Raw genomic sequence first — 19305 nt, 5'->3', positions numbered from 1 at the left:
CTGACAAAGAATGATTGCCTCTGAACATTCTAGCATTTGACAATAAGTGTTACATCTAATTGGATTGGTGGAACCTTACCAATGTGATAAATACATGGAGTCCTCATTATATCAGCAACATCCTCAAGGATGTCCTATGAAAATTCATCACTTACTTCTCGAAACCTTGAGAGCTGGCTCTTGAAGTAATTTGTCTGTTGGTCATTTTATTAAAAGTTTATAAATACAATGTTTAAAGAATAAACCAAAAAATATATAAGAACCTTACAAAAAAAAGTACATGGTACAACCAAGTACAACGTTGTTGTACCGAAGAAAATAAGAAACAAAATAAAAATTCAAAAGGAAAAAAAAAACTCAGTACAACCATATACAACATCAATGTACTCAAGAAAAAAATAAAATAAAAAGTAAAAAAAAATATTTTTACCTAAATCATTGAGTTGTACCAAAAAAAATAAGATCCAGATAAAAAAAAATCATATATATAACTATGTAATAAATGGTTGTACATAAGACACAAAAGAAGAAAAAAAGTTAAATTTATTACCACCGTCTAACCATTGCTTGTTAAATTAAGAAAATATACACAATGAAAATAAAATTCATGTCTCTCCATAACAAAATAATAGCAAGAAAAAAAAAAAGTACAACTATGTACAATGTTGTTGTAACGTTAAAAAAGTATGAGAATACAAATTTAGAAGGTACAACCATTAAATTAAAGTTATACATAAAAGAAAAAAATAAATAAGAAAGTAAAAATATAGACTTTTGTAGTAATCATTGGGTTTTCAATTATAAAATCATCAAAAAATGCAAAAGAAATTGAGGGATGAGCTTACTGAAAACAAAACTCGACAGAAAAATATTTTGACATTTGGTATCATGTATAACATGATTGTACCGAAGAAAATAAAATTCGCACAAAAAATCACATTTATAAATTATGCACTAATCATTTGGGTTTTCAACCCTAAACTCATCTAAAAATGCAAATGAAATTGAGCGATAAATTTAATAAAACAAAACTCTACAGAAAAGTATTTGGTACAACCATGTACAACATAGAGTTAACGAAGAAAATAAAATCCGCAAGAAAAGATCAAATTTATAAATTATGCACTAATTATTGTGGTTTCAATTCCAAACTCATCAAAAAATGTAAATAAAATTGAGAGAATATTTTAATGAAAATAAACTTGATAGAAAAATATTCGGTACAACCATGTACAACATGATCATGGTTGTACGAAGAAAACAAAATCCACATAAAAAGACTACATTTATAACTTCTGCACTAATCATTGAGTTTTCAATTCTAAACTCATGCAAAAATACAAACAAAATTGAGGGATGATTTTATTGAAAAAAACTCGACAAAAAAAATATTCGGTACAACCATGTACAATATGATTGTACTGAAATAAATAAAATCCTCAAGAAAAGATCACATCTATAAAGTTTGTACTAATCATTGTGTTTTCAATTCTAAATTCATCAAAAAATGAAAACAAAATTGAGGGATGATTTCAATGAAAACAAAACTCAATGGGAAAACATTCACTAAAGAAAATAAGATCCGATTAATAAGTCATGTATAAAATGTAAAAGAAAAATATTTTTGTATGTAAAACAAAAAAATAATAAAAAGTATTATCGAAAAAAAAAACGATATAGAAAAAAACTAAAAGTACATCCATGAACAACATAATTTTACAAGATGAAAAAATAAACCAGAGAACATTCAAACTCATTTAGATACATCACATGATTGTACAAGGAAAGAAAACAAAATATTTACGTTCATGTATTTCTACATATATAGACATATAAAAGAGAAACTCTGCAGTTATGAACTCTTTTAGAATAGCATTAAAAAAACCATTTCAAATTGGTTAGGCTCAAAAAATATATGGAGAATTGATACAAAATGGTTGTACTTTTAGGAAAAAGCACCGAAAAACAAAAAAAAAACAAAAAAAAAAACTTCCTTTAGTTAGAAAAAATAAATAAAACACTATAAAAAAAGGAAATCAATTGGGTCACATTTGAAGCATATTTTTGGATTCACTCGCCAAAATGACAATTAGTGGATCGCGCGCAGCTATCGTATATTGCACTTTAAATTGTATGAAAGTCCCAGTTTCTTCTTCGTCGTTCAACTGGGAGACAGACAGACATGTGGAGCCCTAGAATAAGAAAATGTCGACAAGCAAAAATAAATGAATAGAACATGAAAAGAGAGAAAATGTCAACGTCTAACCTTGGTAAAAATGAGAATCTCAACCATAGAGTAGAAATCGGTCGAACATCAAACGTTGGAAAAACCCAAAGTATCTTGATGTCGATTCTCTCAGAATATGTAATGTTGAATGAACGTCGGATAAAAATGAGAATCTCAACCGTAGAGTAGAAAACGGTGGAACATCAAACGTTGGAAAACCCCAAGTATCTTGATATCAATTCTCTCAGAATATGTAATGTTGAATGAACGTCGGGCGCCAAAAGCCTCAATATCTGTATTTGTTATATTCGTTTTTTTTCTAGATGAGTCGGGTAGAGGTCAGGCCGTACTGTTTCGTTTTCTTATTTTAAATTAAAACATATTCTCTAGAATAAAATAATAATAATAATAATTGATTAACACATAGTATTTACGGATTGACTTCCGCACGCAGAGCTACATAATAATTCTTCCAACTGAAGTGGCAAGCAGTTACTCAACAGCTCAGCCTTTGACAGCCTACACTCCTCAATCCAGAAGATAGTTTTCCCTGCAAAAAAGTATTTCATTATTTCAATAAAAAAACCTTTCTTTCTCTATCACCATTTCCCTCCCTACCTTTCTATTCTCTCTTCTAACTTACACCACTTCAGGTGGTATAAATTTACAATCTTTAATCATATAATTTCTTAATTAGTTGTGATGTAATTTTGTAGAAAACTATACTTGCCTCAAAAATGTCAAAAAGATGTATTCTCATTAACAATTTCATGCTCAAACCTACTGAAAATTTGAAAATTTTTTTGATCATATCCTTGTTGTGACTTCGAGTTTTTTTTTTCTTTAAAAAAACATCGTCTAAATGAAAAAGAAAATACTTTTTTTCACTTAATTTCTTCTCAATCAAATACGTTGATAAATACTATCTTCAATTCAAAGTCCTAAATAATTTCCATTTCAAATCATAACTTTTAATTCCTTTATACCAAATTGGGCAGTATTGCTATTCACAAAAAAACCTTTTCTAGTAATTAAAAGCCCTACTAAGATCAAACAATTCCCATACAAGCTCTTCATTGCTATAAACATAATCATCAAATTCCCTCCACTCAACTCTGACAACCAAACACACACCATCACAAAGAAAACCATTCTCTTTACACCAACAAAACAAGTACTGAAAGACTTCACAAAAACAAACCAGCCACACTACTTGTCTAGAACCAGAGCATGTCCTTGACGAAAATCATTCTGCTTTCCATAAACCCGATGCCGCCTTTCTCGAGCATAGATGACCCAAAAAATGGTTGAAAGCATGACAGCTGCCGAAACCATTGTAAGACCGGCATACACCCATTTGGTATTTTTTCTGAGACCTGGGCAATTGTTCTGCTTTATAGAACTGAATGTCTCTCTTACAAAAGTGCAGTCTTCAAGCTGAACAAGGAAAGGACCATAATGGTATAAGCCATATCCCACTGATACAGCAGCATCCATTTGATCATATATAGTAGGAGTTATGCGTCCAACGGTCGCGCAAACCTCGAAACCATTGATGGAAGTGGCACTGCACTCATATTTCTTCCATACCTGCATTAATAATTTAACAGAATCTTTTAACTTATTCTTATTCCTCTTTAGTTTTTAAATATGATTCTACAATAAGCATTTCAGCTTAGTAACCTTTTTGTAAAACAGTTCTTGGAAGCTAAGTAGTAAAACAAGTTCCATCCTTCTAAAAAGAAAAACAATGTTGCATCTTGTTAAAGAAACTGTGATTTTCAGTTGCTTGAACAAACCTGTGATGCATTGCTTAAAGTAACCTCGTCGGAGGCGCAAGTGCGATTGCTCAGATCTTTGTTCAAAGGGTTGCAAAGTGTTGGCACCAAGGGGCCAGATTGGTTGAATTGAATTTTCGGATTACTGGGATTGACCACACCATTGATGACATTATTTACAATGTCTGCCAGATTATAGGTAACTTCCCTGCTCCTGTACAAGGAATCATTTGCGGTAGAAACATCCACACAAGGAAGGATGTCATCAAGGGCAGTGTGTTCGCTGGGGTGAAGGACCCATTCATCCATGGCCACACACGTGTCACCAACAACGCTGGAACAGGGAGACATTTTGTCAAAATTTTGTGAGGTTAGTTGTTGAGAAAAATGAGTTGATGTGTGATTATAATTTTTATCAAACAATTTCCAAACTGTATGAGATAACTTGAATGATGTAATCGTTCATCTTTAACATAAACTTCAATTTTTTTCTCTTTTTTTTTAATTCCTGCAGTATGCATTCAGTCACTGGGATTTGAGCAGTGTAATGAATTTTGGGAGGTAACCTTCTTCATATGTGATGTTTGTATTGATTTTGGGATTATTTGTTAAACAACGTTAAAAATTAATTTGATCACGCACATTTTTTGCACAATTTTTAGATCTCAAAAGCACCTACATAATGGAGCTAGAACCTTAAATAGTTGACTCTAAGATAATCTAAACTCTATTTCAATTAAACCATAGCAGAAGGCAATTGAGGAGCTCTCCTATATTAGTGGGACAGGATTACCTGAGCCATAACATTTTCACGTGTCACCAACACTACTCGACTCAGCATGAGTATATTTGGCACAAAGAGATCGATGACTGTATTAACATGGATTCTTCTACCAACCCATTAACCCTTCTACCCCTTTCGAGTAGGCCGGCTCGACCTCCACTTCTTATACTAAATTTGTTTGCAGTTATATAAAATATTCTGACACAACTCATGATTGCCCCATCCAATTCTTTCTCTGCGGTTGACTCGAGCCATTTGAGGACCCGTTTGAGAGTAAAGTTACAAAGCTATGGTAAGAAGGGAGAAGAAGGAAGATAAAGCTCCAAATGAGAGTTTTTTTAGCTTTAATTTATAAGCAGATATGGGTGCGAACAAATACAGTAATCAAATAACAAGTATTATTACAGCGTTGAACAAAGTGTTTGTGCCATATGCAGGAATTAAGAAGGATAGTAAAATCTATTGATCCTCCTTTAGTGTTCAAAAATAATAAATGTTTCACTTAATTTTCTAGTTCTTTTCATAAGGTACTCTTCAAAAATAAAAGAGAATCACAAGTTACCCTTAAAAAATGCATGAGAATCAGAAAACTAAATGTATACCCGAATACAGCTAAAACTTGATTCAATTGGTCCAACCCAGCTCAATAGCTCAAAATGAGCAAATGAGAGAGGCACAATCTCTAGAAACCACATCAGACTTGCAAGGTTACTTGCCACCTTTTGAAGATCATTTCCCCAGCTCATGGGAATAGTTACGTGTCTCTAGCCAACATGCTTTCAACATCTTCATATTCAACGACTCCCCGCCAATCATTTTGTTTGAGAGTTATCCACGTGCATTTATTAATGTATAGACCATAAAATCCATGTGTCAATAAGTATACTAACACATTTTTCTTATTTTTATGAGATTAAGATATAGAGTTTTCCTTTAGCATCCAAAAATTTATAAATAGAGAATCAAAACTCCATTTTTTTTATAAACAATTTCTTTAGGCATTTTGTGCTAGAAATAAGATTCTTAGATCTTCTCTCTCAAGAATCTCTCCCTTTGTTCACCACGGACAAATATGAAATCAATATCATCAATAGGCCACAAGCACCACCAGAAGAGGTGATCAACGAGGATCAAGAACAAAGAGATCACTGTTTGATAACAAATACACAAGATTTTGCAAGTTTTATTTGATTCAAAATGCTACAATACTATTTAAGATGGATGCCAAAATGCAGCCGATGAAACTAATTTTGTAGGAAGGATTCAGTTTGCATTATTAAAGTTAAATCTTGGAGGAAGTCATACTTGTTGTCTTCAACAAAATTAGCAGAGTACACGAACGAGAGGTTATGCTAGAATTATAGGTAGAACATAAAAGAGGACTTTCGTAAGTAGTGTTGTTGGTTAGCAAGAGAACGAGACGAGCAAAAGATCAAGAGGCAAAGGTTGAAAGATGGAAGCTCGAGCTAGATCACATTTGGGAAGTTGCTTGAGTAGGTTTCAATATAAAAAAACAAATTCAAGGGCACGAGCTTTTGTGCCGGAGAAAGACAGGAGGTAAATGGCAATGGGGATTTGCGCAAAACAGGCATCATGAGCAAGTTTGTTATACCAACACATTTACGCCAACTCAACTTGTTGAATTGAGTGCTAGTTCTACCATTAAGTTTGTTGAACTTGCAAGAAGATGGTGCGATCCTTAGTCTTGTTGAAACATCATAAGGCAAGCCAACTTGACTACTAATGCTAATAGATTTTACATGATAGCTTGGCCCATGGCCTCCTGAGATGAGAATACTTGTTCAACCTTAGGTTTATTAAACTAGCTAGGGGACCGGTCAGTCCTTGAACTTGATGAATCATTAAAAGTATATATCAACTTAGCTATTAGAACTTGTGGAATTGACTTGATAGCTCAGTTGTTAGAGTAGAGAGATGAGATAATTCACCAATTCAAAGCTTGGGCTTATTGAACTAAGAAAGAGCGTTGATTCCTTGCATTCTTTGAACCATCAAGTGTACATGCCAACTTAGTAGCTACTAGGCTTTTCGAATTGATGTGATGACTCAGCCCTGCTGCTTGTGAGCTGAGGATGACTCGATCATTAGGATTATTGAATAGGCAACCTTATGTTTGTTGAACCATTGAATGTTTATGCCAACTTAACTTCCAGAGCTTGTTGAATCAACAAGACAACTCGACTCTTGAATCAGCAATTCAATAACCTCAAGATTTTGGTTATGAAACTCAGCTAATTTGATTTAAAGGGGGTTTATATAAAATTGTCTCAGCCTTCAAGATTGTTGTTAGACATACTTGTTAATGAAAATTTGACAGATAACACATCATGACTTAAAAGGTCTCTTGTAGCCATGTGCATAGTGCATGCTCTTTTAAACATACCATAAAATATTAAAAAAATGTATTTATAATGATATAGGTAAATATATATAAGAATTTATGAAAAATAGACTATTATGGTAATGAAAATCGGGATAAAAAATATATCCAACAGCCCTTTAGCCTTTATTCTTTTAAGCATACAAGTCATCTTTAAATTTTGATAAAAATTAGTAAACTTTAATTTATAGTAGTCCAAAACAAAATTTCATCAACCATCATATATAAATCATCTCATTCATCTATATCAGCAAGTGCTTTAGTCATTCAACTTCTCGTTCAAATATTATTGGATTTATCTTTCACATGTTATAGGTAGTTACTAGACGCTTTAGCCCCTCTAGCATGCATCAAAGCTCTCTGAACACTGAACGTTTACTTTGAAGCCTAAGCAAAGTCAAAATAATAATAATAAAAATAATAATAATAAATTAATAAAAAATAATATTGACATTAATTTTAAGTAATAAAGCAAGGTGTTGATATTTGTTGATTTAGAAAAAGCTTATGATGAGATTACAAGAGAATTACTATGAAGAGTTCTAGAAAATAAAGTTTTTGATATTGCTTATATTCATGTCATTAAAGATATCTATACTAGAGTTGTTACTTTTGATCGAACACAAAAATGATAGACCAAGTATTTTCTTATTTCAGTTGGAGTACATTAGAGATTGGCTTTAAGCACATCTTTTTGTTCTTATTGAATATCTATAGAAGGATGTACCTTGGAGTATGATTTTCGCTGATGATATCCTTCTAGGGGATAAACTAGAGAGAGTTCAAAAAAAACTCGAATTATGGAGATCAACTTTAGAGTATAAAGGCTTCCTTTTGAGAAGATCTAAAATTGAATACATGGAATAAAATTTTTTTAGTAATAGATCTAGTGGTGGGCTTGTAACTATGGATAAGCAAGTCAATAAAAGGAGTGAAAATTTAAGATATCTCTTATTGTTTAAAATGATGGTGACATAGATGGGGATGTAAATAGTATAATTCAAAATCGATGATTGAGGTAGACGAATGTATTTGGCCTATTGTGTGACATAAAAGTAATATTTAGACTCAAAGAAAAATTTTATAAGCTCGTGGTAAGACTACAATATTTTATGGTGCAGAATGTTGACCTCTAAAAGAGAAGCACAAAATTAAGTTAAGAGTTGCTAAGATGAGAGAGAATGCTCAAGTGGACGAGTGACTTTACACTTAGAGTAAAAATGTGAAACAAATACGGAAGATTTGGAGTAGCTCCAGTGGCGGACAGGATTAGAGAGTCTTCTTAGATGATTCAGCCACATTAAACGTCGACGATCTGATGATCTAGTTAGAAGAGTACATGTTTTAGATTTAACTTATGTTAAGAAAGATAGAGATAGACCTAAAAAGACATAGGCATATTGCATGAAAGATGATCTTAATTTATTAGAATTAAATGAAAAATGACACTCAAATGAGCACAATGAAGAATAAGGATTCATTTAACCGACCCCATGTAGTGAGATAAAGACCTGTTGTTGTAGTATTAATTTTAAGTAATAAATCAAATAAATTAAAGTAGTATGCATTATGATAGCAACGTGCTATGCATTATTGCTCATCCATAGAACATATAAAGATGGCAATTTTGATATCATGTGCCATCCCTTGCTAATAGGGCGGGAGTGCATCTTACCACACAATCGACAATAGAGCACTACTATGCGCTATAGAAATATATGGTCAAAGAGGAGAGTATTATGAGCAAATCAACTTTTCATTTAGATAATGGAATAATAGTTTGACCAATTATGTTGCATGATCTCATTGAACTAGTTATGAATGGCTCAAGCCTTTGACTCATTAAGCTAGATCATTTATAAAAGTTGACTTGGCTACTAAAATATAGTGGACTAATGAGAAAAGTTTGACCATTTGGTTTTTGTGTGTTTGCAAAATGGCTTAGCTAACTACATATAATACTTCTTGAGGTAGCAGACATTTATAGAAGGCATAAGATTTAGACCCTATATATTAAAAAGTTAGGAGGCTCCTACCATATACTTTTCAACGATAAATGGCTCTCCCCAATTTGGTGGAGATTAACTTTGAATAAGATAATAAAGAATCGTACGTCTTTAACACGAGTACTACTTCACTGCTCTAAATTTTTTTTAAGGTTGACCACATGATCAAGGGATCGAGTCAACCTTGTCTTATAGCTTTCCAAATTTTGCTCGAGTCATAGACAACATTTTCTCTGTGTGACTTAAAATTGAATGGCAATATCAAGTGGAGGTAGCAATGTTCAGAAATGGTATTATCGGTATTTCAAAAATAAGTGAATACAAAGTTGTCATCCCCAAATTTTATGTGGTGTGAACGCCCAAATTTCGAGAAACCGAGTAAAGCTCGACAAATTTGAAAAGTAACCCAAATTTTGCATCATTCGAAAGTTAATCGATTTTTTTTTACAAAATTCTATGAATGAAATCCATCAATTTCATATAAAGCATTATATATTTATTAAGTTTGGATTGGGAGATAAAAAATTCTAAAGTTAAAAAAATATATTTAACTTAATTAAGACCCTTAATTAACTTTAATCCCACAACTCTATTGTTCCCAACTGACATTTCATTCGATATTTAGCGTTAGGATAGATTAAGTGGGTTGAATGCATTGTATTTCCTCCAGGGCCTTTGATTTTCCCCTCTCCTTATTCAATTTCACACAATTAAAGGTAATCCCGCGTGAAACAGCGCACGGTGCACTATAGTCGCACAATCCAAACGAGCAGCAAAGTCCCGTAGCTGACGATTCAGGGTTCCGAGGCAAAATTGAATGGTACGAAAAACCTCTTTCACTCTATTCAAGACATTTATTTCCTTTCTCACACTTCCATATTGAAGTTTGCCTCATTTTTCATACATTTTTTTTCTTTTCGATAGTCGTCGGAGGAGCCAATTTGTGTTGGAAGCATCCAAAGTGATTTTCAACCTTCTGAATGGATTTTAACGCAAGATAAGTGAAGGGAAAGAAAGAGAAGATTGAAGTGTTAGTAAGAATTGGTGAGAAAATTGGCATATCAGAAAGGTGGATTTTTACTGAGAAGTAAGTTTGAGGTATGTTTTGGGCGAATAAGTTATGCTTTCGGTTAAATTATGATAAGAGCTAGGATTTTATGAATTTCTATGAAACTTATGATTCTCAGGTTGTTTGCAACAGACAGCGAGCGCAAGACGGGCATGTGAGAACTCGTTGTAGGATTGCTCCGTCAAGTCAAATGAAATAAGAAAAATAATTTGTTATAGGTTTTCAAGTGATTCTAGATTTGACATTGAAGCATTTAAAAATTATTGCATATTGTGGATGAATACCTGTGAGTGAATATATATATATGCATGCTGACTTCCTTTACGATACATAAGATGCTATGTTATGTTAAGATACATTACATGTATTCATTTATGATTCAAACATATATATAATATCTATGAATGCATGCTACAAGTATTATGCTTTAAGAAATATCACAAAGAATATTATGAGTAGACTATTACATGAGTGCATGAAAATACACTATGTAGAAATTTGATATTGATATTTAAACAGGGACAAAACTCATAAAATTGATTGAATTAGACAGTGACATAACATCAGGGAACCATTAAAAACATATGAATTATTGATAAATGTTATGTTGAGGGAAACTCAACCTTTATCGACAGTTTATATGGTCTTTGGGGCATAGTGACGACCCATGATGATAGAACATGAAAATAATTTAGGCATATATATTTATAAGTGACGTTATTATGAAATGACACCTATGAAATGACATTGCTATGATTACATACGATAAATAACTTAGGAACATGCTTTTGGTTATACTTATGACTTCATGATTATGACATACTACAGTCTTAATTTTTACACTACCTTTTTTTATGTTATATATGATTCTAGTATATGACCTGTGTGTAGACATGTAAAGTTTCCAAAGAGCATGCAAATTTTTTTCTTTTCCATGTATAAAACCTTATTTTATTTTGATTATTCGTCTGAGCTCTTTGTTGCTCACTCTGCATTGTTGCCTTTCAGGTAGAGGCAAAGAGACTGAGGCGAGTAACCAGGTGTGATTTGTACAGCATTTGCACCGTATAGTTTTGGAAGCTCGTACAAACGCTTTCGGTACATATTTTATTATGTTTTGAAGTTATGATTTTTCATTCTATCGAGTATGTATATGAATGAATTATGAAATGCAATGTATCACGTATGTTGGCTGCAATTTAGTTAGACTAATTTATTAATAATTGGGTACTGATTTTGCAAGTTAGGACGGGTGTTGGTAAGAATTTTGTCTAGCCAAATTGTCAGACTTTGTAACACCTCAGCTGACCCTTAAAGGGGATGCAGTTGGGGTGTGACACCACATATGTTAAAAATCTTTCGAGAAATTTTTTTTAAGAAGCTTCACCAAGATTATATTAAATACCTCAATCAGATCATTGGCCCGCAAGTTATACATTGAGGAGCAAAAGAATTCTATTTTTTGTTTCTTGACAAATCAATAAACATTACGGCTTTTGAAGATCATCTCATTATTTGTTATGATTTAGCATGTGACTTTAATTTGATAAACAATGCAGTCTCAAAAAAGCATTCATGTTATTCAACTTGACTTCTTTTAGGGGAATCAACCAAATATAAAAATAATTAGATGCATGGAGGATAAATCAATGTCCTAAGGAAGACAAGTTTTATAGGGTCAATCATATTTGTGCCCCAACTTTCAAATGGTCAAAATGTTGTTATAATAGGTTAGACAGTTGATATAGAGTGCCTCCACTAATTTGGCATTGGTGGTACTTCTTAGCATGTTTGATGCAACATTTAACTATGGTAGCCTAATAAATGTATGTGTATGCTTATGTTTGTGAATTGAAATGGATTTGGTTCAATCCCAAGTCTTAGTAAGTGAGTATGCACACTTACATGTACTTCACTACAAAAGCCTATTTAGAATATGCAATCAGCTCCAATGTGGATTTATTGAGTTGAAACGAATCAACAAGTTTAACCCTTAATTTTATTGAACTTGAGAGAAATTTAGCTCAATCTTTGGACTTGTTGAGCAAATGGCAATATATCATAGATTTAGCCTGCTAATTTGGAAAAGAACTCACTTTGATTCGTCTAATGTATTGAACCAATATAGAGATCCAAATGTTTTTGTCAAGTTTGTTCAACTAGTGAAGCGGTTAGACATATTTCTCCACTGATTTGAAGAATAAGTTTGCTCAACAGTGCCTGGAGGGAGGTGCGGCGATTCTGGGTAGGCAGAAGGCAAGGGTGGCTTGTCTAATCGAGCTGGATAGTGTCTGGAGAAAGCTCCGACGATCCTAGATTGGCTGGAGGCAAGAGCAATCTGTCTGGCCGAGCTGGAGGGGGGCCTAGAGAAAGGGGTAGCCTGTTGGAAAGGTTGGACGAAGCTAATTGCGAGCAGGGACAGCGGTGGACTGGGCGGCAACAAGAAGGAATGGACTGAACAAAGATAATCACCACGTCGAACGAGTTATAGCCGAAACACCTCACGTCAGATACACCCTAAGAGGGAGAAAGTTCAGAGGCAAAAATCTAAATTCAAAAGAACGATAAAAAATTATCCTCTAGGCAAGCCAACAACATACATATAATGATTACTAGTAGATAGAATAGGAAGAATGTAGAAAAGGAATGAAATAGAATAGGAAGGAATCTCCTATGGTAGGAATCAAAGAGGGAAAAGGGAGGAAGGCGCGAGAGAGGCGAATCCCATGCCAAAGGACCAGGAGGGAGGGTCGGTCCAACCTCCTGCTAGACTGTGACTCTGTCTACTTAACCGCTAGTTGACTCAGCCAGGGTCCAAGATCCGTGTCAAAGAGTAAACCCTAAAAAGATAGTATGCATGATAATAATATATTAGCTATCTTGACATCATAGATAACAACTATTTCAAAAATTCTAAACAACTTAAAGGCTAAATTCAATGCAAGAATCCCTTATGAGTGATAAGGGTACATATAGGCAACTATATTTCAACTATGGAGCCAATGAATGTAATCAATAATACCTAACAATCCTTACTCAAGGACCAACAGCCTTGATTAGAAAAACTACCCAAATAATAATTGAAATAACAACCAAAGTATAATAAATAATCAGTGGGGCAACAACCAACAACAAACCTCAGGCAACTAGAACAATCAGGATAGCAAGTTTCAGAAACCTAGACCCAATTACTCACTTGGACTCACTTCTTATAAGAACTTAAGAAAAAAAAATATTTGAAAGTATTAGTGTTGCAAATGGGAGATCAGTTATAAAATTAAACTACGACAATTAGAAACGTAGAAACTGAATTGAGAAAGTTACCAATTTCGTTAAGAAATAGACCTAAGTGATAGTACCGAGCAACAATGAAGTAAATCCAAAACAGTAAGGTAAGGAATAGTGCAAGTTCATAAAACTTAAGAGTGTAAAAGAGTTAGAAAGTTGAACAAAGATGAAGTTAAATTAAAGAATTTGAGCCTATGACATCAACTGTGAGACCTACAACAACTCAAGGAAAGATGAACAATCACTTAGAAATGAGAGAGAGACCACCACCATCATTTTCCCAAAAGATTTCAGAAGCATAAACTTGACAAGCAGTTCTCTAAGTTATCACAAGTGTTCAAGAAGTTTAGTATTAATAAATCATTTGTTGAAACACTTGAACAAACACTTAGTTATATAAAATTTATGAAAAACATCTTTAATAAAAAATGTAAACTAGCTAAATTTGAAACGGTGGCCTTAACATAAAAATTTAGTATTATACGTTAAAAGAAACTTCCTCAAAAGCTTAAGGATAGTTTTACTATATCATGCACTATAAAGACAAATTCTTTGGCAAAATATTATATGACCTAAGATCTAGCGTCAATCTAATGCCTTTGTCATTTTTTAGGAGAATAGGACTATGAAAAGTTCAGCTCACTACTATGACCCTTCAATTAGCTGATCAATCTTTAATTTATCCTGAAGGGATTGTAGATGATACATTAATTAAGGTAAATAAATTCATCTTCCCTATAGATTTTATTATCTTAAATATAGAAGAAGATAAAGAGATTCTCATCATTTTAAGCAAATCTTTCATAGCTACTACAAGGACAATAATTGCCATGCAAAAATAAATAAATAAATATGAGAGTTAATGGTCAAAAAGTTACATTAAACATTCTTAAATTAATGAAATTTCATCAAGACCCTAACGATGATCAATGCTTTAGCGTAGATTAGGTGGATGGATATGTGAGAAGCCAAATGTTTGAGATCTTGAGAATTGACCCAATAGAGCAAAGTTCGATTAGGGATGAATTAAAAAAAAACAAAGGAAGAGTTAACTCTATAATTATTCCTATAATTAGTATGGATAAGTTTGAACATTTATGCACATCAATAATAGTGAAAATTTTACAACCTTATATTATTGATGCCCCTTAACCTTAAATTAAATACTCTCTTCAAGCACCTAAATATGCATTCTTAGGATAATCTTTAGCTTTGTCGATAATTATCTCTTTTGAACTAAATGATTTGCAATGACAAAGTGAGAGTGTTGAGAACTTATAAACGTGCCTTTGGTTAAACTAAAGAAGATATTAAGAAAATCAATCATTTCTTTTGTATGGATAAAATATTGATGGAGGAAATCAACCAAAGGCAGACCCACATAAAAAACTTAACCCAATGACGAAAGATGTAGTAAAGAAAGAGATTTTGAAATGTTAATATATAAATTATTTATCCAATTTCAGAAAGTGTTTGGGTGGGTATGATTTATTGTGTACCTAAAAAATCTGGGATAACCATAATTGAGAATGAGAAAGAGCTTATACCCATTTGGAATATTACTGGTTGGAGAATATGTATAGATTATAAGTTGAGCAAAACTGCTAAAAAAAAATCATAATATCCTATATTTTTTTTACAAGATGCTCTAGATAGGTTAATAGAGCTTGTTTATTTCTATTTCTTAGATAGCTACTCGGGATATTATCAATATTTTATAGCACTTGAAAATCAAGACAAAATAATTTCAACTAGTCCCTATGATACATTTGCTTTTAAATTGATATCTTTTGAATTATTTAATGTTCCTGCTACCTACCAATGGTATATGATGTCTATTTTTTTATCTCATTCAACAAGGCATTGAAGTATTTATAGACAGCTTTTTTGTATTTGACACATCTTTTGAGTCATGCCTTGAACATCTTGTAAGTGTATTGCAAAAATGTGAAGAAACAAATTTAATGCTAAATTGAGAAAAATATAATTAATGTTCACTAAAGCCATAATTTTATTGTATATAAGTACTGAGAAATGTATGAAAATAGATCAAGTTAAAATTCAGACAATTAAAAACTTATCTCCACCCACATTTATACAAGGGTTTAAGTATTTTCTAAGTTATGTTGGATTTTACAGATGTTACATTAAAAACTTATTTAAAAACACCAAACATTTGCATCATTTATTAAAGAAAGATGTCTCATTTAATTTAAATAAGAAATGCCTAGAAGCTTTTAAATTACTGAAGCAAAAAATTGATCACCACACATTTTATCATAAGTCTTAACTGAAACTATAATTTCGAATTGATATGTGATATGAGTGATTATGCGGGAGATGATATCTTTGAGAAAAAGATAGATAAATATTTCATGACATTTACTAAGCTAGCAAAACATTAAATGTGCTCAAATTAATTATACAGTCATTGAAAAATAATTGCTAGCTATAATATTTGCAAATGACAAATTCAGATTTTACTTGATTGATATTAAGGTGACAGTTTATGCAGTTCATTCTGAGATTATATATCTTGTAACTAGAAAATATGCTTAGCAAGGTCTAATTCGTTTAATCCATATATTACAAGAATTTGATTTATAGATTTGTAATAAAAATATGTCGAAATAAGCTATTTGGACACTTTTTCAGACGTGAACAGGGAAACTCCAAACCTTAGAGTTGTGATATCAATGAAGCAGTTGTTGACTTTGGTTGAGCAAGTTATTCCCTAGTATGTGGAAATAATCAACTACATTGTCAGTGATATTATATCTTATGATTTCAAATACAACCAAGGAAGAAATTTATCTCTAACACCATATTTTACTTTTAGGATGAACCTTAATGGTTTTGAAGATATAAAGATCAAATCATTTGGAGATGTGTACCCCTAGATGAGATAAGTATTTTTTGGCATTATCATGATTTAGAATTTAAAGGACATTTTGAAAGTTTGATAATTATTTCTAAAATCTCACAATCGAGATTTTATTGACCTGTCGTTATTAAGCATGTGAATGAATACATTAAAAAATATAATAAATGTCAACGAGTAAACAATATATCTAGAAAAAATAAAATACCCTAAAATTATATCATAGAAGTTGAAATATTTGACGTATGGGAAATAAATTTCTAAGGCTCTTTACCATATTCCAAAAATCAATATATTTTCCTTGAAGTGGCTTTGTCTCAAAATAGATTCAGACGGTGGCACTACCTAAGTATGATTCATATGCAATTCTAAGATTTTTAAAGAAATTTATTTTCTATAGATCTGAAATGCCTAGAATTATTATAAGTAATAAAAGGGAAGTCACCTTTATAATAATAGAATTGAGACATTGGCAGCTAAATTTGGAATAAAATATAAAATAATCACTTAATATCATCCCCAAACAAATGATAGTTGAAGTATCAAATAAGAATATTAAAAGAATTTTAGACAAAATAGTCACCCAAATAAAAATAATTGATTCATTAGATTGGATGATGCGATTTAGGCCTATAGAACTACTTATAAGATAAATACAAATCTCTCTCTACAGATTAAATTTTGAACGATAAAGTTTACTGGGTGTATAAGAAATTTAATTATAGCATGAATGATTCAACAAATAAAAAGTTACTACAATTAAATAAGTTGACAAAAATTAAGATGCAATCTTATAAGAATATTAAGAAGAGCAAATAAAAAAAAAAGATATCATCAGAATCTTGTTAAAAAATAATTTAAGCCAGAACACGAGATGATATTATTTAATTTTAGATTAAAATTATTTTTTGAGAAGTTAAAAAACATATAATTAGATACATTTATTATAAAAATTTTATTTATTTGGAGTTTTTGATATTAAAAATAGGAAAAATACATGCATTTTAAAAGTTAATGGTCAAAGATTGAAGCTTTATTTAGTAGAGGTTGTGATTGTAGAAGAGAAAATATAGAGTTAGGTCATCCCAGTAAATTTGACATTGTCAAACTGAGGAAATTAAATTAAGCGCTTCATAGAGGCAACCCAAACACTATCTTGTTATTTTCTTGCATTGGTATTTTATTTTTTCGATTGCAATTGTGTGATTATAGTGTTAAATGACTTATAAAATTTCAAGTGTTTGTGGTTTATTGTATGTTGCAGTGCAGCGCCATCACAGTAGCACCACCACAGCAGTGCTTGAACCCTTGCGCCTAGGTGCCTACCATATAGTATCGAGACGATGTGACCTAACACTTGATTGTCTTTTTTCTAGCCATGCAGGCTGCCACATGCCACATTTTGATTCACCTGATTTCGAAGGTTTTACCAACTTGTCAAAGCTCCTAAAGTGTAGCGATGCAACACTTGTCAACTTGTCGAGCACGCATAAATCAAAACGTCGGGATTTAAGGAGTCCAAGGCAGAAAAGTAATGTTGGCCCCCCTAATATTTCAATAAAATTTTTAATGAGAATTATTAAAGAAAATGCATGTAACTATGTCAAGTAACAGCCCTTGACCATCTTTTGATTAGACTTGGTGTCGCGGCACACATACCTAGTGTTGCAATGCCCCAACATCCGAGAGAGCAGCACCTAAGCGCCTCCACCAAGCATCTTAGGACCCATTTCTTTCTATATACATGTGTTTGCATAACCGAGGTGATGTAGCACTCCAATCCAACATTGAAGCGCCCCTTTCCGCTTGTTAGTGGCGACCACAACATCAGATTTCTAGCATTGTGGCACCCATTTATTTTCTATATAAAGGTCCAGGTCCTTTTCAAATTATTCACTGACTGTGAGTGTTCGGGTTGGGATTTTTGTGCTTAAATAAACTACAACTTATATTTTATTTCTTATTATTAGATTGTACCTTCTTTTTCTTTGCCCCTAAGCCTATGGTAGAAAGAGGCCATCTTCCTCTTTCAATTCCAAGAAGTCATTAGTTTCCTAATTTTGCTCCATATGATGAAATTCTAATTAATAAAAAACTCAAACTTGTGCGGGGTTTCCTCAACCCAAGGGGTAGGGTAGAGAGCCTCATTGTTAATAAGAGATGGGTGAAGTTTTGCTAAGAAACTAGGTCGGTCATAGTGTTTGTTGTTAGGGTGACAGTCTTTATGAGGGGGAAGTGAGTACCATTTGATTTAAAATTCATCAATTCCATTTTTTAGTGTTGTAGGATGCTGACTTTGATTAGTATTTTGCATATAATATTATCATCCTAGATTTTTAAGAAATAATAGAATTTCTGTTTAGGGCAAATGCCCATGCTGAATGAAAAGACCTTAAGGATGAACTTATCCATTTTCCTGCCATTACTATGACTACTGAGACAAAAACTTGATACTATTTCACTTCTGCTAAAGCTAATGCCTAGTTAAATTTTTAGTAAGGTGATAAAGGAGAGGATTGTCGTAAACTAGTGCATCCAAAAGAATATGTCCATAGATGCAGGCAATGTCATACATGCCTCCATCTTGAACAAGATCAAAGGTAGCTCCACTTTGGGTCTAGGCCACACTTCCCTAATTTATGTATTATGTTTGAGAGCAGGATGTCACGGATAAATAGTCCCACATCGGCTAGGTGTAGGGCCGAAAAAAGTCCTGGGCTGCTCACCTCTCTTAAGAGTTTTTTTGAGAGGTGACGAGTGGTATCAGAGTAGATTACTGACTGCAAGGTGTGTAAACTCTCCATGGTCCAGTGGGATCCTCGGTGGAGCCGATCCATGACGAGGGGGTCACGTGATTGGGTGGAGGAGAAT

At 32.6% G+C, this 19305-nt stretch overlaps 1 protein-coding gene across 1 annotated transcript in view; it reads right to left on the bottom strand.

Annotated features, from left to right (window-relative positions):
• Positions 1-3284: 3284 nt before the first annotated feature.
• Positions 3285-19305, bottom strand: part of LOC110026779 — a 22837-nt gene continuing 6816 nt past the window's right edge. The window contains exons 8-9 of the mRNA XM_020727896.1: positions 4027-4339; positions 3285-3817 (exon numbers count right to left, since the gene is read on the bottom strand). Of these exons, the coding sequence (XP_020583555.1) occupies positions 3437-3817; positions 4027-4339 (694 nt within the window). The 3' untranslated portion in view covers positions 3285-3436. The remainder of the gene's footprint in view (positions 3818-4026; positions 4340-19305) is intronic.

Source organism: Phalaenopsis equestris, unplaced genomic scaffold (genome assembly GCF_001263595.1).
Source record: "Phalaenopsis equestris unplaced genomic scaffold, ASM126359v1 Scaffold000400, whole genome shotgun sequence".
In the NCBI taxonomy this organism is placed as follows: Eukaryota; Viridiplantae; Streptophyta; class Magnoliopsida; order Asparagales; family Orchidaceae; genus Phalaenopsis; species Phalaenopsis equestris.
The sequence above is the reverse complement of the archived record's forward strand: the minus strand, read 5'-3'. Positions and strand labels throughout refer to the sequence as shown.